General features: G+C 44.3%; 1 protein-coding gene across 4 annotated transcripts in view; it reads left to right on the forward strand.

The window, feature by feature from the left end:
• TIMELESS (timeless circadian regulator) overlaps nt 1–27,399 on the forward strand; it is a 73,449-nt gene that overhangs the window by 35,250 nt on the left and 10,800 nt on the right. For all 4 annotated transcript variants that reach the window (XM_053297443.1, XM_053297442.1, XM_053297444.1 and 1 more), the window contains exons 9-26: nt 43–130; nt 1,584–1,763; nt 2,529–2,746; nt 2,898–3,001; nt 4,608–4,777; nt 5,443–5,571; nt 6,754–6,905; nt 7,517–7,614; nt 8,569–8,692; nt 9,000–9,201; nt 10,620–10,771; nt 12,549–12,634; nt 13,684–13,807; nt 20,323–20,405; nt 21,161–21,303; nt 21,947–22,166; nt 24,442–24,510; nt 24,735–24,853. In XM_053297443.1, the coding sequence (XP_053153418.1) occupies nt 43–130; nt 1,584–1,763; nt 2,529–2,746; nt 2,898–3,001; nt 4,608–4,777; nt 5,443–5,571; nt 6,754–6,905; nt 7,517–7,614; nt 8,569–8,692; nt 9,000–9,201; nt 10,620–10,771; nt 12,549–12,634; nt 13,684–13,807; nt 20,323–20,405; nt 21,161–21,303; nt 21,947–22,166; nt 24,442–24,510; nt 24,735–24,853 (2,461 nt within the window). The remainder of the gene's footprint in view (nt 1–42; nt 131–1,583; nt 1,764–2,528; nt 2,747–2,897; nt 3,002–4,607; nt 4,778–5,442; nt 5,572–6,753; nt 6,906–7,516; nt 7,615–8,568; nt 8,693–8,999; nt 9,202–10,619; nt 10,772–12,548; nt 12,635–13,683; nt 13,808–20,322; nt 20,406–21,160; nt 21,304–21,946; nt 22,167–24,441; nt 24,511–24,734; nt 24,854–27,399) is intronic.

Genomic DNA, 27,399 nt, shown 5'->3' on the forward strand with positions numbered 1-27,399 from the left:
CTAACAAGGGGCTTCCGTTCCTCTGTTCCTCCTCTTCCCCAGGCACTCTCGCTTTGGTGGCTGCTACGTCATCCAGGGATTGAAGTCTTTTGGCGACAGAGATGTGGTGATGCATAAGGGACTGCACAATGTCAGTAATGGCAAGCCCCTGCACGTGGTGCATGAGGTGGCTGGGATATGTTACGATATGCCAGTGTTGGCCCAGATCAGTCGGGTTGGGAGTTTTCCCCTCTTGCACACTAAGGAAAAGTACCAGCGTGGCGGGCTCTGGGCAGATGCACTGCCTAGTTTGTGCCGAAACACATAGCCTTAAGTGGTGACTGCTCTATCAGTATGGAGTTTGCACGAGGAGGAAGCCTTTGTGTTATCAGGTTTCCTAGTAATGTGTGTTGAGCTGTGTCACATCTGTGGCTGGAAACCATCGGTCTGTGGAACTCCCCAAGCCACAGGGACCTCTTACAGTCTCTTTCATCTGGGCTCAGGAACACAGGAAGCTGCCATATACTGAGTCAGACCATTGGTCTATCTAGCTCAGTATTGTCTTCACAGACTGGCAGCAGCTTCTCCAAGGTTGCAGGCAGGAATCGCTCTCAGCCCTATTTTGGAGATGCTGCCAGGGAGGGAACGTGGAACCTTCTGCTCTTCCCAGAGCTGCGGCTCCATTCCTTAAGGGGAATATCTTGCAGTGCTCACACATCAAGTCTCTCATTCATATGCAACCAGGGTGCATCCTGCTTAGCTAAGGGGACAGGTCATGCTTGCTATGTCCTGCAGCAGGTGTTTATGGCATAGGTTATCTTGCAAATTTCCTTGATGATTTATTTACAAATTTATACCCTGCTGGTTTTCCAGGGAATTCAAGGGAGCTTATAAAAGTTAAAATTATACAAAAATGCAATTCAAAAACAGCATTTTCAAAAAAATAAAAGAAGCAGCCTGGAGTGAAAATAAAACAGCTAGGAGGCCACCCATTTAGAAAAGCTCCAAGAAGCTCTGCCAGAAAAGAAACTTATTTAGCTGAGACCTGCAGGCAGATAAGAGCAACCTTTTGGTCTCCTCCAAAAGCCCTCAACTGCAAAAGAGGATGCAGGTGTGGTCCTTTTGTGAGCTGGGGCGAGGCAGGTGGTGTCAGCAGCAGAGTGGCAAGATGCCTGCCACTGCTACAACTATAACAGCTCTTTGGGACCACTCTGACCCTTACAAGCTTTACTTGCACGAAGCATGCGGAGAGGAGGCTGCTGGCAACCTTCCCTCCTCCCCACCCCCTGTGCCACTTTCAAAGTTTGCAAGGGCCAGTTTTGCAAGGGGGGTTGGCTCCCCACCAGGCTCATGGGACAAGGCAGCATTTGGTGCTTTGCTTCAGGTGCTGCTGCAGAACCTTGAACCGCCTCTGAGAGGATGCCTCTGCGGGGTTTTGGGCAGTGCTCCTCTCCAGGTCTCATCACCCACCACCCTCCCCTAGAGCACTAGCAGAACCTAGTAGACGGGGGATGGGGGGGGCGCAGAGAGAGGAGTGGGGCAGGATTGGCAGGGCCTGCGTTATTTCTCCTACTTGGCCCCTTCTCTCTCCCATTCCTGGGCAGGTGAAGAATTATAGCCACGATCTGGGCAAAGAAGCACGGCGGGTGCCCAAGAGGAAGCAGCCTGCCCGTGAGGGTGAGGGTGCCCCTCGCCGCTCAGCCCTCAATGTCCGCCTCTTCCTCAAGGAGTTCTGCACGGAGTTCTTGGAGAACTGCTACAATCGCCTCATGTATCTGGTCAAGGTGAGAGCCAGGACGGTATCCTTCAGAGTGTATGGGGATGGCCAATTGTGAAGTGTCCTGTAAGAGAGTTGTGGGGGTTGTCTGAGTGTGCTCTAATGTCATCCTTTTCACCAGGATAGGTGCTTCTGGATGCAGATGTGCCCTGGTTCTCCTTGCTAGTTCTGTTGACTCTGTCTCCATTTGCTAATGCATGAGGATCTTACGGCGGTGTACGTGATTCCTGCATAGTTTGATTTATTTGTCAAAATAAGCAGATATGTGTAAATTCCTGGTGTTTCCTTGCTCTAGAATTCAGGGTAGTACATTATGCTGAATCTGAACTTTTTTTTTTAAATGCCCAGCATGCATCCAATAGGAACCCAAAAGGGAAGGATGCTATCGAATCCGCAGCTGCCCTTTCAAAAATTAACTTTTTTATTCAGCCAAGTATCTGTACAATGCAATTAAAATGACTTGCATCTTGAGTCGCTTTCTTATTTTTAAACCTTCCCCCACCCCCCCCTTTTCCATCTGAATACTTCCCACAGAGCAGTCAATATAAAATACAAGTGCTTATAAAGAAGAATTGGCTTAGACACATTGATAGACTCCAGAGGACATTCATTCATATCCCTGCTCACACCCACACACAGAAGAGAAAGGAAGTGGGGAAAGGGGGGAGGTGACTCCCACGACGCCAACCTCTCTCTCTCCAAGCTCAAGAATGCTAGCTAAACCAGAGCGACTGCCCTTCTTAGCATTCTTTCTCCATTGCTCTCTCCCCAGGATCACCTGATCAGAGAGAAGGCCCAGCAGCATGACGAGACCTACTACCTGTGGGCCCTGGCTTTTTTCATGGCCTTCAACCGGGCCTGCTCTTTCCAGCCTCAGCTGGTTTCTGAGACAGTCAGTGTCCGAACCTTTCACTTCATTGAGCAGAGTCTGACCAACTATTATGAAATGCTGCTCATGGATAAAAAGGAGGCCACATCGTGGTCTAGAAGGTAAAGTGAGGCACGTTTATCCTTCTGCGGAATGGGCTATGGGTTTCCCATTCTAGTTCTGGCTGTGCCACTTGGAATGTGGGCTGCCCTCTCATTCTTATGTACAGAGCCGAAAGGGCTTGCCTTTCATCCATCCCTTTTTGTCTCCCAGGATGCACTTGGCTCTCAAGGCCTACCAGGAGCTGCTGATGACTGTACATGAAATGGACCATTCGCAAGAAGAAGCTGTGCGTAACAGCAGCCACATCCTGAAGAGTGAGACTTCTCTCTTTATTACCTAGAAAGCCCTTAATGGCTTGGGCCCAGGCCAGGGTATTTAAGAGAGCACCTTCTCCAAGGAGGTTCTCTGAGGGTGCTGGTTCTCCAGTTCGTTTGGTGGCATCTCGGAGGCGAGCCTTCTCGATAGTTGCCTCAGGGCTGTGGAACACACTTCCTGTTGAAATTAGAGCTGCTCCATCCCTGATGGCTTTTAGGAAACAAAAGTGCATCTCTTCAGCTGGGCTTTTTAGTTGAATTTTTACTGATTGTTTTTGAATTGAATTCTGTATTTTTAAATTATTGGTTGCTTTTATTTGGTTATTAACTGCCTTGAGAATTTGGGAGGAGACTTGGTCTTGTGGTAGCAAATGTGAATTGTCCCCTTTTGCTAAGCAGGGTCTGCCCTGGCTTGCATTTGAATGAGAGACTACATGTGAGCACTGCAAGGTATTCCCCTTAGGGGGTGAGGATGCTCTGGGAAGAGCACCTGCATGTTTGCATGCAGAAGTTTCCAAGTTACCTCCCTGGCTTCTTCAAGATTGGGCTGAGAGAGACTCCTGCCTGTAACTTTGGAGAAGCCCCTGCCAGTCTGTGTAGACATTATTGAGCCAAATGGACCAACGGTCTGACTTGGTATAAGGCAGCCTCCTATTAGGGATGTGCACAGAACCGGGTGGGGGTGACTCGAGGGGGGGGTAGGACCTTTAAGGGCGGAGGAGGGTGCATTTACACCTCCCCCCGCTTCCCCCTCACCGGCACTGGAGTTAGGGAAAATCCCTTGGGATGGCAGCATACCTCCCTGCCTCCCCTTCTGCTTCTTTGGCCGGAAGTACTGGGCCCATGTGCGCACACCAGTCATGTGTGCGACATGCGCGCGCATGTGGCCGGCATGTGCGCATGCACCCGGTACTTCTGGCCACTTCCGGTTGAAGAAGCAGAAGGGTCGACAGGGACCCTGGGCTGCCACCCCAAAGGATTTTACCTAACTCCGGTGGGTGGAGGTGCCGGTGGGTGGAGGGGGTAAGTGCACCCTCCCCTGCCCTTAAAGTGAGGAACACCCACCCACCCCCGCCACCTTCGAACGTCAAACCCACCCAGTGTTCAAACCTGTTCGGAGGACCGAAAAATGGCGTCCGAACAGGTTCATGCACATCCCTACCTCCTATGTTCCTAGTAGCTGGTATACAAATGTATTAAATAACATTTATAAAAATACAAAACAAATTTAGTGCCCTGAAGAGGAACTTCTTGGACCACTCTTTTGGCATCCCTGCCATTTGTGCATGCTGTGTTCATCTCACAGGAACTGAAAATCCTGTTTGGATGAAAGAACTGAGAATCCTAGGAGTGCCAAATTATTTGCAGGCAAATTCCAGCCAGTCCTCAGAAAGGAATGAACTGGGAGTCCTTACTGAGCAAGTAGACAGACTGTGTCTCTTGCTCCTGCCATTTGTACAAGTTGCCATCGCTTCCCAGGGACCAAGTGGGTTACGTTTCGAGGGTTTGGAAACCTATTCCTTCTTGTCTTGTCATCTTTGCAGATCAAGAAATGCTGGCTTTGTTAGCTGATAAAGCTGACAACAATGTTCTCTTCCCTTCCTAGATAACATTTTCTATATGATGGAGTACCGTGAGTTGTTCCTCACCCTCTTCCGTAAGTTTGATGAGACCAAGCAGCCCAGGTCATTCCTTAAGGACCTGGTGGAGACTGCTCACCTTTTCTTGAAGATGCTGGAGAGATTTTGCAAAGGGAGGAACAACCTTGTGGTCCAGGTATCTTGGTGTATGAAGGCTGAGCCCTTTCTCTGTCTTTTAGTTTTGTGGGCAGGTCTTTCTCAAGAATTACCCACATCCTAAGAGCCTTTCAGTCAAGATGATAGTTATCATGCACATGGGCAAAGGGTGGCTGTAGGGCTGACACTCCCAAGGCCAGTTTTTCAAGTGATAGAATTGTACTTTCTTCTCAAGCTCCGAGTTTGCTCACACCTTCATGTCTGGTTACTATTTATTTAATGTATACTCAGCTTTCCAACTTAGTTCAAAAAGCTTGCATATTTGAGAGATTACTAGAGTAAAAAATTTAAGGGAGACAAACTAAACAGTAATCAAAATCCATTCAAATAGTAGAACCCTAAGAATATTCTTAATTCAAAGAGAATTGAGTAATCTCAAATTCTAGATCCATCAAGGATGAAATGTTTGGGGTCAGGGAGGGGAAGTCGTTCGATAGACTGGAAATGTGGTCTGAGCAGATATGGGTTTATTTTGGAAGCATCGTCCCCAAGCTGTGGGCCACTACTGTGGAGACCCTGCTGTTATCTGGCTTCTGCATTTCACCTCTCCAAGGGACAAAGGATTCTGGGAACTCTACACTTCTGTCAACATTCTCTTTCCCTCAAGAGCTGGTTCAAAAAGTGACATGGTATGTTTTGCTGCAGAGCAAGAAGTTTAAGAGGAAAAAAAAGCCCCAGGTTCATCCTGCTGGCTCAGATGTGCAGACCCAAACTCCCGAAGAGCTGGAGCAGATGTGGCCAAGGCTGGCTGAGCAAATCGGTAAATGTGCAAAGGTATGATTATAAAGTTGAAGTTGAACAATTAAGCTTGGTGCTGGAGCCAGAACTTCTCAATTCAATTTCTATCATTCCCGCACTCCCCCTCGTATGGAGATTCTCTCTCCTCCCCCCCCCCACCTCTTTTGCTGCAAAACAACAACCCATTGAAATCGTCTGAGCCATTCAGAGCTTTTCTTCCTCCTCTTGCTAAAATCTTTCCATTCTCCAGAGAGGTCTATTAGTTGGTGATGGTGGTATTACTTCATAGAGGGTGTTGCATGAACCATTGGCTGAATTCTACTAGACTGCTTATTCTATCAGCCGCCTTCTTAGGAGAACCAGGTCACAGAAATATGTCATCTTTTTCTCTCTGTTACCCCCCAACTCAGTTTGACTGTGTTCAAATACTGAACAGGTCTTATTAATGGGTCAGCCCTATACTGAGATTGCAAGACAACCTACTTTCAAAAAGACTTCATAAAAATGGTTGTAATGTGGATGTGTCTAGTTATATACAGATTCTAGAAATCAGATATTGGGCAAAATAACTGATATGATTGGGATAACCATCCTTTCACACTATGTGATTATTATTTTAGGATATCTGGATGAGTTTGCTGCTAAACAGGAAATATAAATTTGCCATTTTGTTAATGGTTACTGGAATGTTGATAGCCCAGTATTGGAGAAGGTTGCTAAAACTATGGCCTGGGGGTTGAAATGCTGGTCATCAATGAAGGGCATCTAAAGCTCACATTGATTAACTTTTTTCAGTATTGGAAAGTTAACAAATTAAGGGTGTGTGGTTGATCTTATGACTGATCAAAGATTAATATAGTAGAGATATTGTTAGAGCAGAAGAGCCTGACTTTTAAGTGGTATTCTTAATATATTTTTTAATTCCATTGAAGCAAGTATTTTACCTTGGTCTTTTTGTGTATATATAGTTATTAACCGATTAGACTTTTAAAAGAAGTAGATGTATGGAATGCAGGTATACCTGTAAACTGGACACATGTTGAAACACGAGTGGATATAGAGTTGCAAATTCAGTTTGGGTTGGCCTGAAAAGTCAGTGGGGGAGAGATGGGAGGTAGCAGCACAGGAAAGAGCTTTGTGGTGGTTAGCTTTTAATCCCTCCTCTTTATAAATCTTTCTCTCCTGGGAATTCATATTGCATCTTTCCCTCACCACCAGGGTTCTGAGCCCCTTCCAGAGGATGTTGTCCCTTTTGATGCAGCCTCTGAAGTTCCACTGGAGGAGCAGCGAGCCGAGGCCATGGTACGGATCCAGGACAGCTTACTGGCTGGCCAGGCACCGGAAGCCCTCTCTCTCTTGCGTTCAGCCAGGTGAGAAAGCAGCCTGTGTGTTGGGGTCTTAATAGCTTGTAGATGAAAACAGGTCTGAATGCTACTACTGTGCACCCTGTTCAGTTCTAAAGATGCCTGTGATCTAAGCCTGAGAAATTGAAGAACTGCAGGTAGCCCTACTTACTCCATGGAGACAGGACAAAATTGAGGCATCTCTCCGGTGGAAGTTTGAAGCCTCTACACTGGATGTCAAACACTTAGCAGTAAAGAGAATATCAGAACTGGAATGGATTTTGTGATGAATATGATAGACAGTTTTAAGACCTATTGTAACAACCTTGCAGTATTGTACTAATAAATTGGTTGCAAAAGTCCCGAGACATTGGGATGAGATATTCTAAGGAATGTTACCCAGAAAGATCCATGGTTATATTTCTAAATGTATTTACAAAGCCCAGTTGTGATTCATATATACAGACACATGAGTTGTAATCTTGTCCAGACTCTCAATATTGTTCACCAATCTGAACTTTGTAAAGTTGTATGAGTTTGTTTGATCTACCCTTGGCCCCACTGCTTACCTTGGGGTCAGGCAAGTTTTAGCCCTGCTCTGCGCAGCTAATCTTCCCTTTCACATTCCATTTCCTAAGGGAGGTGTGGCCGGAAGGGGATATCTTTGGATCTTCCACCTCTGAACCGGATGAAGAAATTGAGTTGTTGAAACAAATCTTGTTTGCTAACCTCCCACGTGAGTACCCATGTACAGAGTGAAGTGGAACATGAATAGAACAATGGTGTCTGGTCAGTGGAGAAGCAGCCTTTTCTCTCTGTTTGCCAATTGATTTGACATTTGGTGTTCCATCTTAAGTATCTCCCTGAATCCCAGGGTATCTCCAGTGGCCGGTGCTCTTTCCTTACAGAAACAATCTCAGAGATTGCAATGTGTATATATAGTACTGTATTTACCTGAATCCAAGACTAGGGTTTCCCCAAGTTTTTTCATGTTAGAAATCAGGGAGTCACCTTAAATTCAGAGTCCTCTTCCTTTCAGGTAAATACACTCTAATCTGTATTTTTTAAGGGGGTCGTCTTAAATTCAGAATCATCTTCTATTCAGGTAAATATGGGTTTATTAATATGGGTATATTAAATATGGGAGTGATATGATCAGTGGCCAAGATATCTATGTCCAGTGAAATTCAACTGGTACTTTCATGCCTCTTGAGACACATGCTTCCTGGATTCTTTCCTCAGTTTAGTGTTCCTTATCTTTTTCCTGACTGAGTTGGTTAGTCCACTCTTGGAATAATGGCACAGAACTGCCTCTTCCCTAGTGTTGAGCAGCACAGCAGAACACCCTCCCAGTCAGACAAGACTGCTGTGACTGCTAACTGAGCAAAGAGAAACCTTTTAAAAGTGGTGATTCTCTTATATTTAGCAGGGGGAGAACAACTGGCCCTATCTAACCCCAGCACAGCATCCCTCCAGGGGCTGTTGCTGGTATCTGCCTTACGTTTCTTTTTATATTGTGAGCCCATTGGGGACAGGAGACCATCTTATTGTATTATTTTTCTATGTTAACTGCTTTTGAGAACTTTGGTTGAAGAGTGGTACATAAATATCCGTAGTAGTAGTTATGATACCCAAGTATATCTCTGTATGAGGCTGGTAACATTTCACTCGCCACTTTCCATGTGCACAGGGCAAGTGGCACCCGAGACAGATGAACCTGAGGAGGCAGTTGAGGAAGAAGATGTTGCTGAGGAAGAGCTGGCATCTGTACGGGTGTCAGAAAAGGAGTTCAGTTTCCTGGACTACATGAAGCGGTAAGCAAGTTTTATGAATGAGAACTGGCCAGAAAGGTAGCCCATCCCTTGTTGTTATCCTCTCATATACAGTGGGTATGTTTAAGATGTCTTGGGATTCTCATCTGAGCTGCTCCATGATGCCCTTTCCCCATCCATCATCACAATAAGGACTAGAAACCAAACTGGAAGATTGTTAGGAAGCTGAATCCTGTGCCCGGTACTTCATTCTGTGCTTCCACTGAGTTGTAGCATACGTGCCCTGACTATAGAGATCTTACCCTGGTCTTACACTAAATGTGTCTAATGTGCATGTCCTGGGATGCAGGTTTGCTAATACTAATGTGGTCAAAGCCTATGTCCTGCTCTTCAAGAACTACCAGCAGAACAGCTCCCACACCAACCACTGTGTGGTCAAGATGCTGCACCGCATTGCCTATGACCTCAAGATGGAGGCCCTGCTGTTCCAGCTTTCTGTCTTCTGCCTCTTCAACCGGCTCCTCAACGATCCTGCTGCTGGGGCTTACAAGGTGAGGTCAAGATAGCATGGCTGACTCTGTGTGTGGTTTAGATTTTCTAGGTAGGTTCAAGTGCGGGTTGCTGTTTTGTACCAAGCAGAACTTTTATTTATGTGGTGGGCCACAATAGGAGCCATTTTAAAGCATACACTTTGCATATTTAGTCCTAAATTTAGTCCCTGGCATCTGCATTTAAAAGGATCCCAGATAGCAAGGCTGGGATGCCCGAGATCCTGAAGTGCATTACCTTTATGGAACACCAGATAGATCTAAGCCAGGCACCAAGTTACGCATGGTTTGGAGCTGCTAAGCCCTTGCAAAAACCAGTGGAATATCTGTATAATCTGACGTCGCCAACACACAGAAGAGCCCTGACATTAGCTCCGCTGCCCTCTGTGGTACTGGAGGGTGAGTTTAGGAGAGTCCCCTACCTGGAGAGACTATGTCCTTGCGGGGAAGAGGATATTGAGACAGTTGGCCATTAGGGATGTGCCTGAATCATTTCGGTGCCTCTGTGAAGAGGCACTGAAATGATTTGGCTCCCTGCAGCTGAAACATTTCGGCACGGGGTGAGGGGTTCTCTCAAGAGGAGGCACGCAGGTCCTGCCTGCCCCTCCTGCGAGCCTCCCCCACCCCATCGCGGTGCTATGCTCTGTAAAGGTCCACCATGAAAGCAGCAGCCCGTGCGGCTGTCTCCTTTAAGGTGCCTGCCACGGCGACGGGATGCTGCTCCCCAATGTGTGCCGATGCCACGTGAGGAATGCTGGGAGCAGCATCCCGTCACAGTGGCAGGTGCCTTAAAGGAGACAGCCGCACGGGCTGCTGCATTCACGAGGGACCTTTATGGAGTACAGTGCTGCGATGGTGCAGCGGAGGCTTGTAGGAGGGGCAGGTAGGACCTGCTTGCCTCCTCCCCGCCCCCAGGGATGTGCCCAAAGTATTTCCTGCACATCCCTATTGGCCATGTGCTTTTGTATTGTTCCTTCTATTGTCATTTGCGCTCTGGATATATTGCTGCTCTTGTTTCTAGATACCCAGATAACTCTGATGAGTTTTATATTAACTTATTTCTTTCTGATAAATAAATAAATAAATGTTTCGCATCTGGTAGCCAAATTTTGTACAGCTGCAATTAAGATTTGCTCATGGTGTGTTAGAAATGGTTAATTTAGGCTCTTAGTTTGCTTCACTTTATTTTATCTTATGTAATAGTTCACACACACACACCTCTGTATTGATATTTACCTTTAATGTCCTCTTTATCTGCATCTGGTCTGAGATCTGTATATTTGATCAAAGATCGTAATAAACTCAGCTGAACTGAACTTTCTTAATCCAATATTCCCATAGCATTGATAGTAGTGATTATTAAGAGAGTATTGAGTCCTGAGACTTAGAATTCTCTCTTCCCTACCTATCGACCACCTTAGGAAATGGTGACCTTTGCCAAGTACATTGTGGGCAAGTTCTTTGCTCTAGCTTCCACCAACCAGAAAGCTTACATGGAGCTGCTGTTCTGGAAGAATACAGCTGTGGTCCGAGAGATGACAGAGGGCTACACTTTGTTGCAGGAAAAAAAAGGGTGAGTTCCTAGAAATCTGGACAGCAGTTTGTTTTTCCTGTGGGCGCTACTTATGAAGCATGCCAGGACACAGCCCACTTTGAACCCTTCCAAAATGGCCACTGTCTTGATATTCCTCTCTTTTTAGCCTCTGGATTTGGAACTCAGTAAAAGAGGCAGGTCACATCTCTCATTAGGCTCAGAGGCACTGTTCCCTCTAAGAGGGAGTCCCAGATGATGTTGACTACAACTCCCAGAATCCCCAGTTGCAGTGGCTTTTGCTTGGGGATTATGGGAGTTGTAGTCAACAACACCCGGGAATCCCTCTTAGAGGGAACACTGCTCAGAGGCCTCTAGTCAGGACTCCCACCTCCTCCCTCACATACAGGATCTTAGCAGCTGAACGTTGCTGCTTTTTGTCCCAGGTGTTTCCCTTTAAATCTCCAGTTGAAGTGGGAGAAAAGGCAGTGGCTCCCCCGATCCATTCCCTCTGTAGTCCTCTCGCCTGCCTGCCCTGCCTCCCTTGCTGCAGTGAGCAGTAGAGTAGATGAGGAGTGATGTCATCTCCGTGGGAGGGAGGGAGGGAAATGGGCAGAAGAAGCCACAAAGGGCCCTTTTTCCTGCCTCTGCCGGCAATGCTACCAACTCCTATCTTAAAGCAGCACTAAATAGGCCTGTGCATTAGATTATCTATTGAGTGGCAATAATTCTTTATGTTCCCTTGCTTGTAATGCCTCTCTCTTTGCAGCCTTGGAAAGCAGACTGGCCCACGTTGCTATCTCTGTCAGCCACACTACTTAGGCCGCAGAGGCAGGGATCAGGACCCTTAATTATCTTGCAGCAGGAGTGGCAAGGTGCAGAATGAATCCCTGCCTTGTTCCACATGTTCGCTTGGACCTCTTTTCCCCATGACCTATTTGATTAGGACTCCATTCTGTATTGGGTCCCATCCCCATGAGCTGTTGTAGCCAGGTCTGGAGGTCCTAAGGAATCTGGAAAAACCTATATGCAGAGGGCTTTTTGGAGAATGCTAATGCTGCATGGGTACCACCACCCCGCCCTGCCCGCGCAAGAGTGCTGCTTCGCTTCTGTACCAGAATGAACTTCTTCCTCAACACTGCCATGTAGGGCTTCCTGCCAAGACAGTGTTACAGTGAGCATCTGTCTGAATACAACAGTAAATGTTGGCAGCCACAGTTGGTGCCCCCCAAATGGGGAAGTACGGGTCTGTTTGGGGACATTCATGAAACTCCTCTAGGATTGTCAGCAGTCACTTGTGGACATTAGCATTTGCTAGCTTGGGGGCCTTCATAGTGAGGTTGGCACTGTCCAGGTGGCCTGGTTTATTTCTAGCCAAAAGAAAAAGGGGTCAAGATCCCTTAAAGGTTGATCACTTGAGTAGAGACAGCAAGGAGGCAAACAGGTCCAGGAGAAATGAAGTGTTGCTCCCTTGCCTCCACCATCACTCCCTTTTCCTTCTTTAAAACAAACAAACAACCTCAACAAGGATGGCTGCTGATATGGGCTTGGCCAAATTAAGATATCTGGCCAAATAAATCTGAATTGGGTCAGGAAAAGAGCCTGCTGGTTGCCCTTCGCTGCCTTGGGAAGGCTCCAGTGTTCCCTGTAACAGGGATTCCCAGATGTTGTTGACTAAAACTCCCAGCATCCCCAGCTGCAATGGCAGGGGATTATGGGCGTTGTGGTCAACAATATCTGGTAATCCCTGTTACAGGGAACACTGGCGGGGCCTATAATCGGGAGAACTTTCTCAATACACTCTCTCTACCCCAAACAGCTCTGATTCTTGCAAGGCTGTCCAGTGGACTCTGGAGGACGAGGAGGAACTGCGGGAGCTCTACTACAAATACAAGGAAGTGGAAGGTACGGAATCCCATTTCAGGAATGGGGCAGGGGCACAGTTGGGCAGGCAGAGTGGGGCAGTGCAGTTGGAGCAAGGTTGAGACTGCATGTAGGATACTCGGATTTTATTCTCTGGTGTAGTTGAATGGAGCAGAGTGCCTAGAGTAGGTGGAAGGAGGTTTTATCTCCAGCTCAGTGAAACGGAGGTCGTTCTCATGGGGTGGAACTACTGCATGGCCTGGGAACAAAATTCCAGCATCAGTATGGAGCAGGAGAATCCCAGAATTGTGCAGATTTGTAAACAGACACTTGACTAGTCACCTATGGCGTTGATCTTCAGCTGGTGACTCACATTTGGGTTGTGTCCTGGCCACTGATGATATGGCCACAACTTTCCATTTTCTCAAGTTATAGTTCTGTAAGAGTTTAACCAGTGCTTTAAGTTTTATCATTTAATTTGTATTGTATTGTTTTTGCTGGTCTAAGGCCATAATAGAGGATTGATTGAACTTTCCATTTTGTGAAGGTCTCCTTTTTAAAGTGGGGCAGAGACAGAAGAGGTTGATTAGGTGCAGAAGAGCACTGAATAATTTTTTTTCCAATAGTTCTGTAAAAGAAGCTATGTAGTGAGGTTTTTCACTCTGCCATGTCAAGCTTCACTTGAAAAAATTCTTTCTTTTATATGGAGCTTCAAAATCGAGTGGGCTTTTCCTCTCTTGCATCTGGTTCCCCTAAAGAGAGGAGGAGAAAAATGAGTATATATGGTAAAAATAAATAGGCAATGTGGTTTGTTTGGTTTTTTTTTTAAACCCACTAAGAAGCAGGTACTATATTGGGATTACAATTTGAGATTATAGTTTAATCCCTGGATCTGAAAAAGGCTGGTCCTGGATCTGAAAAAGCTGCAGACTTAGTGTGAGCTTGAATTGCCTCTGGGCAACCCAAAGTTAGACTTCTGTTGTTGTTGGTAAGGCCACAAATGGCTAACATACTGTGAGCAGGTTGGCTAATAAAACATGTAGCCCAGTTTAGTGGGGAGCCCAGTTATTGTTCACCTTTTCCAACACCAGGTGAGGACATCCTTAATAACATCCTTGCACACCTGAGCACTCGCAATCGAACACGGAAGCAGGTGGCCAAGCAGCTGGTGCACTTGGGGCTGGCAAAAAGTGTGCGAGACTTTCCTCGAGAGCGGTAGGTCATATTTCTAAACAGCAAAAGTTTGGGTTTTTTAATTTTTCTTTGTTGTAATGAGATTAAAACTGTGCATATAACATGATTGAGGATAAGAATAATATATGTGAGTATAACTGGGGGAAGAAAGAAAGATCCCTTAAACATAACTTAACCATAATAAGATACAACCAATACAGGAGAAAAGAAGGGTGGGGGGAGAGGGAAACTCCTTCCAAGAATATATTTCTTACATTTCAAAACATAAACAATGCATTAAAATTCGACCAAATAGCTTAAAATTCCTTTTCTTTACCTTTCTGTTGTGGGGGGTGGGGGACAATTCAAATGCTGACCAGGAACACATCAGTTATCCAAAGTTGTTTTTTATTCAATTTCTATACCACCCTTCAAAAAAATGGCTTAGGGCAGTTTATACAGAGAAATAATAAATAAATAAGATGGATCCCTGTCCCCAAAGGGCTCACAATCTCAAAAGAAACATATGACAGACACCAGCAACAGTCACTGGAGGGGTACTGTGCTGGGGGTGGATAGGGCCAAGTTACTCTCCCCCTGCTAAATAAAGAGAATCACCACATCAAAAGGTGCCTCTTTGCCAAATTAGCAGGGGTTGCCGTTCAGGAGTAAATTTGTCCTTTCAGTTTTGTATTATAATCCTTTTGACACTACCCGCCCCCCCTCGAAGCACGAATATGACAAGTATTTATATACCATTTTTCAACAAAAGTTCCCAAAGCAGTTCACATAGAGAGATGTAAATAAATAAATAAATTAAATAAAAATAAGAACCCACAATTCTAGATGTAAGGCTAGATTCTATATGCTGGGGATGTACCCCAACAAAACATGAACGTCCTTGACAGGCAATGATTGCTGCAATGTCATGTTAACAACCTTACGAATTTCAAGCCAAAATGGTGCAATAACTGGACAGGACCAATCCGTAAGTGTTCCCAGCATCTAGAATTCTGCAGCCATCCCTTGTTAAAAATTATCTGAGATGTCCAATAGACACAGAATAAAAGTTTCCAATGTATTAGCTGTGTTTTGAGATCCAGGGAGGCATGTTTTACTGCCTTCAAAGCAACCCGCCATTGATTTAATAGGATAGGGTATGCAAGATCATTGGTCCAAAGATCTCAGATATAAATGATATTATCAATATCTTTAAGCTTCTGATAGAGCAAGGTTACAGGCTTAGGTGCATCCAATAGATGTTCCAGGACTAATAATAGAAATGGAGTTTCAGAAGCTGCAGTTGTATCAGGACCAAAAAGCTGTGATAGTAAATACTTTAGCTGAATAAATTACCAGCTAGCATTTAGAGGCAGATCAAACTCGGTTCTCAAAATGTCAAAAGATTTAAAAACTGTTTCAGAAGAGATCAGTTGATCTAATATAATGACGACATGGGAAGCCCAGTTAGCCCAATAAAAGGATTTACAAGCAATCTTCAAACGCAGATTCTCCCACAATGTAAGCTTTTCATGCCCAATCCCACCTAGTATAATACCCTTTATATTGTCAGAATCTCTAATAGCACAAGCCAGGGGTTTTAACACTGTATTGAAAACAAGAGGAGATAGAGGACATCCCTGACATGTGCCCCATTCTAGCCTAAATGAAGTGGATAGTAACGCATTGGTGAGGACTTGTGAATAAGGAATCGTGTATAGCCTAGTAACCCAAGTAAAAAAACTTGGTGGAAATCCAAATTTAATCAAAATATGTTTCAAGAACCCCAAATGGACCATGTCAAATGCTTTCTCCGCATCTAAATAAGTTATAGCAGCCGGGTCATGCTCCTCCGAGGATAAGGCTAATACATCAATCAACCATTTAATATTATCTGATCCTTGGTGGCCAGATATAAACCCACTCTGAACTGGATAAATAATGGTAAGGAGCACAGTCTACGCCCTATGTGCCAGTGTGGCTGTCAATATCTTAGTGTCAACATTTAACAGAGCGATAGGTCTATAGCTAGTGCATAAACCAGGATCTCTACTGGGCTTAAGGAGAATGGTTATATAAGCTTCACTGAAAGGAGGAGGGAAATACTTACTTTTAAAAGCGCCTTGATAGACCTCCCAATAAAATTGGAGCCAGGAAACAAACTAATATATTTCTTGTAATACTCCACAGAAAATCCATTGGGCCCTGGAACCCTTCAGGAATTTATAGATTTAATTGTAGTCATTTTTTCTTTTAGAGAAAGAGGTGCAGCTAAAAAATCTTGTGTTAAGTGTGGAAGACGCACCTTTTGCAGGAAACAATTTATGTCTGCATCAGTATTAGATGTACTACTACTATACAGCTTAGAATAAAACTCAAAAAACTGCTGATTTATAAATTCAGGATCTGTGTGAACACGGCCTTGAGTATTAACAAATAGAAGATATAATATTACACTGCTTCAATCTAGAAACCGAAAGTTTACTAGTTTAAAAGTTTATATCTTTGCCTAGTACAATTCAACAAAAATTCAGTTTCTAAGGAGTATAACTTATTGAGTTCATATTTAGCCATAAATAAGGTTCTGTATGACTCCGGAGAAGGGTGTAAAGGTTAATAAATCCTTAACTTGCTTCTCAAGAGATACCATCTGAGCTGTTTGTTGCCTTTTTAAATATGAAGAATAAGCAATGATCCAGCCCTGCAGAAATGCTTTAAACGTATCCCTAACCAGGGTTAAATATGTAATAGAGCCCCTGTTAAAATGAAGAAAATCCTCCATCTCCTGTTCCATTGTCTAGTAAATTGTAGATCATTCAGCAAGGATATATTCATATACTACCTAAATGAGGTACTGGAACAACCTTCCAAATGAACAACCAACTTAACAGGAGCATGATCTGAAATTGCTATGGCATAAATGTTGCATGCCTGAACTTGAGATATCAAAGAACGAGATGTTAAAAAAAAAATCCAACCTAAAACAGTTTTTATAAATGGAGAAAGAAAAATATATTCTCAAGAAGTCGCCATATATCTACTAAATTAAAATCTAACATATAGGCCTTAAGTATGGTACAGGTTCAAGAATGTACCTAGATGGGGGTGGGAATTACGGTCAAGAAGGGGATCAATTCAAATCCCCTCCAATAATCAAGCGATCAAATGTCAAAGTATGTAAATGTTCAAAACAGCTATGTATTAATTCTGGGGAATCCGTGACTGGATCATACAAATTCATTAATTCCAAATGGTGACCACCCATAATAGCAATAGGTATAAGAAAGTGACCTTCATTATCTATTACTTCCTGTTCAACAATTAATTTAGAATATTTGTGAATTAAAATATTCACACTCATCACAGAACTACCAATTATGAAGACATTCCCCACCCATGCACGTTGCAAAAGCAATTTATCAACTGGCAAAATATGTGCTGCTTGTAAAAAAGCAACCTCAATAGCCATTTCCCTGCTGGAGCTTCGAAGGCTGACACAAACTCTTGACATTCCAAGGAACCATGGAAACTGCCATATTCAATTATTAAAAGCATCACAGTTCATTTTCTATGAACTGGCTCATAGAAAATGATAAATATGTGCAAGAATATAAAGGTAAATGAACAGAGCTTAGTAGGGTGCTAATACTTGAGTAAATAACTAATAACAGGGATAATACCAACACCAATTAACCAAATAAGTGAAGAGGAAAAAGTAGCAACCAACCAGAAGATGAAGAAAAAGTGGGCGGGGGGTGGGGTGGGCTCTGCACTTCCAGGTCTAATGTGGTAGTCTTGGCTCACAGCGCTCTCCAGTGGACCCCCTGTAAGAGGACTGCAAAACAGAACTTGGTACAAAGACCTTTAAGTACGTTACACAGAGATACCAATTACATCTGAAGATGAGTCAACTGGCAGATGTTCAAATGTGAATAGGAGAGTATAGTCAAAACAGTTATTTTGCTCTTGCAGGATTCAGTGTAGCAACGAACTTTTCAGCAGCTAGAGAGTCATGGAAGGATCTCAATTTGTTCTCATAATAAATGCAAAACTGCTGGGAAGTGAACATGGTATTGTAGGTCTCTCTTTCTAGCCATACCTTTTGAAAGGAATGACATTTATCGGCCACCTCTTTAGGAAAATCTGGGGGAAACATTATTTGAGAGTTATCCCACGTTAACTCCTTTCCTTCTCGGGCAGGCCTCAAAAGATCTTCTTTAACTGTAGATTTAAAAAACTTTATGATAAATGGACAAGGCTTGTTGGTGGCACATGAGGGAGGAGTAGATATGCGATAAGCTCTTTCCATCTCCAACTCATACTTCTCTGGATGGGAAAATATTTTGTGAAGGAACTCTTTAATGAAGCTAATAGAATCAGTCTTGCCCAAATGTTCTGGGCTCCCCAAAATATACATTCAAACAGCGAGATTGTAATTCCAGGGTGCACACCTTGGTTTGCAGGCTCTTATTGATAGTCTGTAATGTGCCCAAAGTGGAATCAACAGAGGAACGCTTATCTTCTAATTGAGAGATTTTGCCTTCCTACACTCCCAATCTGACAATATCAACAGAGGCTTGAAGTGAAGTAATCAAAGCTGGATTGTTTTTCAAGTCAGATTTTAAGTCAGCAGACATAGTTTTAAAAAATGTTACAATATCTCCTTCTTCCTCTGAAAGGAGAGGATGTGAGGGGGTAGGAGGAGGCTGAACTTCCTCCCTCCCTCCCTTAGAAGCCATTATGAAATTCCCCAGCGGGACTCCCCCAGTAGAAAAGGAAAAATACTCACCTGCTTAATGAGCAAGTCTCTGCTGTTATGACGCGATTAACCAGTTCAGGATAAGAAAATCAGGCAGGAGGCATGCTGAAGTGCGACTGGCTACATCGCCATCTTGACCGGAAGTCCCCAAACATTTGTGATGGGGGAGAGTTCTCCTTTTTTGGTGGGTGGCATTAGATCTATACACTGCAGACTTGGTCTTGGCCTACGGTGTTCAGAGAGAAGAGCTTCTGCATCCTTTGTGGGAACCTGTCGCTTTCTCATGGCCTCCAGTGAAAAACACTTCCATACATTGTTACCACAGTAATACTTACCACAACCCTGTCAGCTTTCTTTGCCATGTCTTACAAATAAGGGTCTGAGGCTATATGGCTATAAAAGCTTCCTTAAGGTCACTTAGCAGGTTCTTGCTTGAGTTGAGGTGTGGACTTGCTAACTAGCTCACAGCATGAACTAAGGGGTGATGATGGTCATGTTCTTTTAAGGTCAAGATAATCAGATTCTGATAGGGTAATTTATCTGTGGGCAGGCACAATTTCCTTGGAGCAAAATTTGAGGTGATCCAGATTGGGAATTCAGCCCCAGTGAAATGCAACTAGTGTGGAATTTGGTCCTATTTGCAGCTCTGGGTCAAAGGATTTTGCATTTGTGCTGTAGGTGCTACGCATGTTCACCTGGAAGTAAGTTTCCATTCCATAAGGTTAAATTCAGGCACATTTTGCCAGGGCTGTGTGCATGCTCTGTTTTAAAATGTCTCACTGTATATTGAAATTGTACTCTTAGACTACCCCATCTTGTGCTGGAAAACCACTGCGTTCTGTGACATTTATAAAGCATACACACAACGCATTTGAAACTATAGCACTGAAGCTTTGCCTCCCCTGCCCCCCATTAGAAATCCTTTTCTCATACCTCTTATCTGGCTTGTGATAATTTCAGGCTTTGCCCATGAGTTTTCAGTCTTAAAAGTCCTAAGGATTGAAAGGCTGGAAACTTCCTCTTTAAATATCAGATCTAAGATACTTAAAATGCTGAGTTATTTGCCTAGTATCTACCTATGCACTTCTGCAGAGCACTTGCACAGGATATGTAAAACCCTTCCTTTCTAACCTTGCCTTACCAGGCAAGAGGCACCTTTTGCCAAATGGTGGTTCTCTTATATAGTATTTAGCTGTGGAAAAGCAACCATCGTTACTCATCCCTAAAACTGTGTTCCTCCAGTGGCTATTGCTGGTGTCTCCCTTGGGTTTCTTTTAGACTGAGAGCCTTTTGGGGACACGAACCATCTTCTTCCAGTTATCATTTTTCTCTATGTAAACCACTTTTGAGAACTTTTCTGTGGAAAGGTAGTATTTTATTTATCTATTTATTTATTTATTTTACATTTTATACTCCGCTCTTCCTCCAAGGAGCCCAGAGCGATGTACTACATACTTAAGTTTCTCCTCACAACAACCCTGTGAAGTAGGTTAGGCTGAGAGAGAAGTGACTGGCCCAGAGTCACCCAGCAAGTCTCATGGCTGAATGGGGATTTGAACTCGGGCCTCCCCAGTCCTCGTCCAGCACTCTAACCACTACACCATGCTGGCTGTATATAAATAACATTTCTGGGGTAGGAGATGAGGCTTATGTCCAAATATGACTAGACTCTTGCTTGAGAATGTTGTCCTTTTTCCCTTGATATACCTCTGTTTCTCCTGCTTTGCTTGCTAAGAAACCCTGGGACATGGGAGGAGATGAGCCACAGCCAGAATGTGTGGTATGCTTGCTTCTACAGGAAGGGAACACGCATCGTGCTATGGACACAGGACCAAGAGCTAGAGATTTGGCGGCTCTTTGAGGAGTTCCAGGGAACGGACGGTGAGGACTGAGTGACTGGAGGATGCTGTCCCTAACCCGATAGGAAGATCTGCCCTGGTTTCTGGCTGGCTGGAGTAGGCAGTGATGAGCTGGAGCTGGTTGAGACTTTGTACCTTTTTAAGCTACATTTGCACACTTTATGATCAGCCCCCGCCCCCCCCGAAAGTGTTTACCAAAAAGCTTTTTGCAACGATTACTGCTGATAGACGCTATTAACCCTCTTGGCCCACCTCCTGCTTTTCCTTTTCTACAAACTTGATCTATATATCTGATTTGGGGGCTAATGTATGTAAAGCACTCAAAGTGCTATATAAATGCCAAATATCTGCCTGAGTATTAGTGAAGAGCCAAAAACAGCCACAGAATCCAGTTGAACGTGAAGAAACAAATTTAAGGAGAATCAAACAGTCTCAACATATTTTGAGCAAACGTTCTTCATCAGGATAGAAAATATTGACATGTATAATAATAGCTTCTTACAAAAGCTGACCTCAAAAGCGACTCTCGCCTCCTCTGAGAATAGTTTACCAAGCAACTGAGGCTGTTGTTTGATTCTTCTATAAACTTACCTCCTGCCTCTACTGGATTTGGTTGCTGTTCTTGGTTGGTTTGAGGAGCTGTTCTCTTCATTTTGTTAATCAAGGGTCCCACCAAAATGCTCTCTGAACTACGCTGTTCTGGCATATTTTGCTGAACTCCTCCCCCCCCCGGCAACTCATCATGCTGCCTTTCCTGCTTTTTCTTCCCCTTGGCAGATATCCTGGGCAACATGATGAAGCACATTACAGCTAAGCGCTCCAAGGCGCGCATTATTGAGAAGCTGCTCAGCATGGGGCTGGTGTCTGACCGTAAGGAACTCTACAAGAAGCGCAAGCGCAAACCTGGCTCCCTTGGTGTGGTATGGTGCCCACCCTCTGTTCTGTGTGTGTCTGTGCATGAGTCAGAATGGACGTATATGTATGTGAACATGTGCATTAAGAGTCTCGGTGGTCTGAGGGATTTTAGTAGATCTGATCCTCTTCCAGATTGTTGTGCTGGAGAGGAAGCAGTTAACAAGTACACTTTCTTAAGCACAGCTTGTCCTTTTTTTAATTTCTCCTACTTCCCTTTTTAACTTTCCTCTCCCTCCTGAGCATCCCTGCCTTTTTGCCAACAGCACAGATACCCTCCTATCCTTCAGCTCTATATGAGGCTTTCCTAGAAAATCAGTGTATTGCTTTCGTCACAAAACAGATGCTAACCTGAGCCTTTCCTCTCATTAGATAGAAACTTTGTTTGTATTCCATAACATCCCAATAGCTCAGTAAATGACTAAAGGAGGTCTGCTCATAAGCAGGTTTTGTCCCTGCTTATCCATATAAAATATGCTAAAAGATAGAGGGGTTGTCGGCTGAATATGATCTGTGTGTTGAGATGCACAGAGCTGGCTAAGGTTGGGACCCATAGCTGGCTTCAGCTGATGTTATTGTTTGACTTTTGTATGTGGTATTGAGGGAGGGAAATGCTATTCTCTCTCTCTTCTTTCTTCATTCTTCTTTCAGGACAAAGACATCGGGGTGCCTGATCTGGATGACATTAATGATTATGAAGATGAAGAGGAGGAAGAGGATGACTTGGACAGTGAAGAAGAAGAGGAGAGAGCCTGGGAGGATGGCGACAGTGATGTGGGCAACAGGCCCCTGGATGGGTGTATGAACAAAAAGGGGGCAGGCACGTCTGACAGAGATGCTCGGGAGCTTGTACAAAGCCTCAGGCAGGAAGGTGAGAACATGTTGTTGTTGTTGTTGTTGTTGTTTTTACATTTATATCCTGCTCTTTCTCCAAGGAGCCCAGAGCGGTGTACTACATACTTGAGTTTCTTTTTCACAACAACCCTGTGAAGTAGGTTAGGCTGAGAGAGAAGTGACTGGCCCAGAGTCACCTAGCTAGTATCATGGCTGAATGGGGATTTGAACTCTGGTCTCCCCGGTCCTAGTCCAGCACTCTAACCACTACACCACACTGGCTCTCACTGCCCCAGTGCTGATCCCCACCAAAAAGGAGCAACATTCAAATTGTGTTTTCAGTAATCCTGGGGTTCTTTTGGAGTCTGCCCATCACTACTGATCTTCTCCTGTAGCTTGCAGCCACAAGAGAATTCTGGATCAGAATTCTGGATCAGATTGTTAGCATCCTTGGTTGCAGCAAGAGGGAACTGCACATCAAGGCGGTGCTCCTCAGTGCCTCCTGTTGACATAGGGCCATGATGCTGCTGGGCAATGGTTCTCAAACATCCTTTTCAGGAAAGTGTCCACATTGGTGTGTTCTGCTGTGGAGCCTCATATGTCTGCCACAGAACCTCTGGGTTGCGGGGCATTCTAGGATGAACACACACACTCAGCACTGGGGCAGTCTTAGAGAATGATCAACTGATGTCCTGGGAGCACCTTTACCTGTGGAAGGTAACCCATCCTTGGAGACTAGGAAGAGACCTCACTTAGTCCCCACCTGATTGTAGAAGGTTTGTGGAAACTCATGACAGAGCCTTCTCATTGGTAGTCCCAACTGGGTGAAATCGGTTAAAGCCTGTGGCTGCCATTCCATGAACAGTGCAGACCACTTTATAAAACTATTATTTTGGTAGACCTTTAATCAAGCCCTAAATGTAGATTTGGAAATGGGATTTTTGAAATTTTGTCAGGTTCTTATTTTTTTAAGGATTGTTTTTGAGTGCGTGTGTATATGTATATGTTCATGACTTATTGTAGGCCACTGATTCGGGTTTTAAAAAATCCGTCTATCAAATAATTAACATAGTCCTCACATTTGTCCTCGGACACATAACGAGTGCTTAACTAAGACATTGCTTTGTGCTGCTTCTGGACTTCAGTGCTTCTTCCTCCGCCCTGGGATTGCCCACCAAAGATGCGTCTCTCTGTGTTCTCACTTAGGGTAGGTCCGCACATGCAATTGAATGAAGTGGTGGAATGAACCTTGTCACTTGAGCCTGCAGATGGGGAGATAACATTTTCTCTTCTTCTTTTTAAAAGTATACCTGCATAAAATATTCCTTAAAAATGAAAAATTGGCACATCAGGTAGAGATTCTAGCCTAGCCATTTGCCTGCTGACTGGATTTTTATTTGCAGGGAGACGTTAACATAGAGAGGAAACACTGGAAAATTTGTTTCCCCACCTGTGTTTTGAAGTGATGTCATCCACTCTAACTTCTTGTCCTCCCATGTGCAGACTAGGTCTTACTTAATAAACAGGGAGCGATAATGTGTGGCTTTCCTCATAAGTGTGGCTTTGCTCAAGTTAGTAGTCCCCTGCTAACTTATTATTATTATTATTTTTTACATTTATATCCCACTGTTCCTCCAAGGATCCCAGAGCGGTGTACTACATACTTAAGTTTCTCCTCACAACAACCCTGTGAAGTAGGTTAGGCTGAGAGAGAAGTGACTGGCCCAGAGTCACCCAGAAAGTCTCATGGCTGAATGGGGATTTGAACTTGGGTCTCCCCGGTCCTAGTCCAGCACTCTAACTACTACACCATGCTGGCTCCCTTGGCAAAGAGGCACCTTTTACCGTGGTGATTCTCTTTATTTAGCAGGGGGAGAGTAACTGGCCCTATCCACCCCCAGCACAGTACCTCCAGTGACTGTTGCTGATGTCTGTTTTATGTTTCTTTTTAGATTGTGAGCCCTTTGGGGACAGGGATCCATCTTATTTATTTATCATTCCTCTGTGTAAACTGCCCTGAGCCATTTTTGGAAGGGCGGTATAGAAATCGAATAAATAAATAATAAATAAATATATTGGCATCTAATTTATGCTGAGTCAGTCCATTAGTCCACCTAGCTCAGCACTGCCTGCACTAACTGGCAGCAGCTTTCCAGACAGGAGTCCATCCCAGTCCGACCTGGAGATGCCAGGTGTGGAGCCTTCTGTATGCCAAGCAGATGCTCTGCCCCTGAGCTGCCGCCCCATCCCCAAGCGGCATAACTGAGGAGAGAAGTCTGCTCACACCTTCTTGCCTACTTCTGTCTCCACAGGCTTGTCTGGCCCTTTGCTTTGGCTCCAGAACTGTTTGAACCGAACAGCTGCTGACCGAGAAGAGGATGGTAAATGTGGCGGGGAGAGATTTAGGCCTTGTGGTTTTACAGTCGTGTCCCCAACTCTGCTAGTGGGTCATTAAATGGCTTCGGGGGTGGAGATAGAGGCTGCGTCTTAGTTCACTGAAGCAAGAGCTGAATATCCACCTAGGACTTTGTAGACAAGCACAGGAGCCTGCTCTTTCTGGCATAACTTGAATGCAGGTTTATCGATTTTTCTTCGGTTCCACCAGGATGCACCCAGCCCGTGCCTTTAGTGCCACTGTCGGAGGAGAATGAGGATGCCATGGAGCATGGGGGTTTCCAGAAGCTCTTACGGAAAGCAGGGATGCGAGCCCCAGCCAGTGAGCAGGTAAAAAAAAATTTTTGCTAGAGGGTAAGGGAAGAAAGTGTGTGAAGGAAGGAATGAGTTGTAACTACCCGTCATAACATTCATAAGTCATATCAAGATGATAAAGAATGAAACAATTTACCTTTTTTATTTTTAAAAAAGCTCTTCAATAAAAATTTAACTACAACCTAAAACTAAATGCTACAATACTTACTTCATCGTACAGCAGCAAAAGTAAAACTAGGAGGCGGGCCTTCTCTGTAGCCGCTCCTGGACTGTGGAATGCACTCCCTGCAGAAATTCGCAAGATCTGTTTGGCCTGGCCTTCCAGGGTTTGTAAATAGTTGTAAATGGTTTTAATATTATAACCTGGTTTTCCGGGGTTTTAAAATTGTTCTGATTGTTTAATTGTTTTGTTTTATGCAGTTTTATAATTTCGGTTTTAATTAACTGATTGTAAGGGTTTTGTTTTAACTGTAAACTGCCCTGAGCCATTCTGAAAGGGTGGTACGAATGAATGAATGAAATAAAATAATCCTAGAGTTATAGCCTTGTCATATACTGAGAGTGTTTAACAGGCACTAGATATTAGGCACTAATATCGTAGCTTAAATGCTAGCAGGGTGAAGATCACGCTTTGATAACTTACACAGGGTATCGCATCCACCAAAAGATAATGGATGCATTCCACCTCAGAGCCTGTAGGTTTGTCAGTAATCTGACCCACCATTTTCTCCCTTAAGGGGACAGTGTTGAATATACTGTATGAGGTCCTCCACCTGTCTCTGACCACCAGGGCAGAGGCATTGTTCCATTGGGACTTTACAAAATCTGCCCTCAAGATACTCTGAAGGCATGGTCTGGAATCGTAAGATAGTAAATGCCTTTCTTAATGGCACACTAATAAAACTGACCAAATAATGTGAGCTAAATGACAGGTAGGGGTGTGTGGGGGGGTGGGGGGGGAGAGGGGAGAGAGAGAACAGGATTTACAGGGGAGGGTTTTTGTGTGGTTTGCTTGTTTTTGGAAGGATAGTCTTATTTATTTATGTCTCATCTTTTCATCTTAAAAAGACCCTCAGCAACAGTCCACTTGAAAACAGTCATTAAACTCTTTCTCTTATATATTTCAGTATTCAGTTCTACATAATTACTTCAGCTCATGCTGAACACTTTCTGTCAGCATCTCCAAGTATACATTTAGAGGAGAGACGCCACAAATATGTACTGATGATTAACAGAGTTAAATCTGGGTCAGGCTGCACCAAAAACGTCCTGGGAGTTTGTGCTTCTCGACTCTGCTGCCACTGAACTCTTGAAAACATTCCCAGCAATTCTAGGCCCCTTTGACATAGAAGTTAAATAAAGCAATCCTTTTCCAAGCAGTAACGAGCCAACCTAGCAGAAGTTCAGAGTCAGTGGAAGCAGGGGGGGCGGGCGCGGGGGGAATTGAACACGGCTTTTCAACACCATTCCTGGTCAAGCCTTTAGATATGAGAAATCATATTAGTGTAATTCTTAGGCCACCAACCCCCCCCAAACAACAATAACAACAACAAAAACCCCTAGTTTTAAAAGCCTCTGGTCTTAAAGGCTGACTCGGCCATATTCTACCTCTTCCCCCTCCCCCTTTTTTGTTGAGTGATAGCTAGAGATAACTAACAGTTCAAGGAAAATTAGCTAAGCACCCCTAAATACGAACACATGGTCCTCATTCTTACATGGCTACTGGTCAGAGCCATGTGCTAAGTCCCCCTAGATATGGTGGAGCAGAGGCCCAACTTCCTCTTCTCTGTTTGGGGAAATGTGTTCTAGGATTTCTGCTAAGGAACTGATTCAAGCTTGTACCTCATTTCATTGTGTATATTGTAAGCTTGCATTTTCTACAGCCATATAAAATGGTTATATAAAAACATAACCATAGTTTGCTCTTGCAGTATGTGCACTGACAGCTGCGAGCCTCGGATTCACGTGTCCCTCTTTCTTTCCTCTGTCTGCAAGGGGAGGGGATTAGAAGCTTCTGCAAACCATAGTTTGCTGTGCTTGGATGCAAGGGCAAGCAGCATGTTTGCCACTAACCAGTAGTAGAAACTTCTTGTCTCCTGCTTGTAAGAGGAAAGGGAGAAGGGAGCTAGTGAGCCTGAGCCTTGTAGTTGCTGGGTGCACACAGTGGCAAACCATGGTTTTCCATTGCATCTGAATGTTGCTATTTTGTTTCCTACGTTTGTTTAGTAAAGGTTTTCTTCCTTATTCTAGTCATTGTGTGCTTCCTTACTTTGGGCTTAGCTCAGTGCTTTCTCTGAAAAGTTCGACTGGGTTGTTTTTTTAACAGTTTAGTGCCGGGCTGCTCAACTTCAGCCCTCAAGCAGATGTTGGCCTACAATTCCCATAATCCCTGGCTATTGGCCACTGTGTCTGAGGATTATGGGAGCTGTAGTTCAAAAGGGCTAAACTGAGCAGGCCTGGTCTAGTGCAATGGGCATGAATCATGCTACTGTCATTTTGGGGTAAACTCTTCCTCTTTTACACTACTGCAATAAGAGACTTGCATATTGCAGGCCTGCTCA

Source organism: Hemicordylus capensis, chromosome 2, assembly GCF_027244095.1.
Source record: "Hemicordylus capensis ecotype Gifberg chromosome 2, rHemCap1.1.pri, whole genome shotgun sequence".
Taxonomy (NCBI): domain Eukaryota; kingdom Metazoa; phylum Chordata; class Lepidosauria; order Squamata; family Cordylidae; genus Hemicordylus; species Hemicordylus capensis.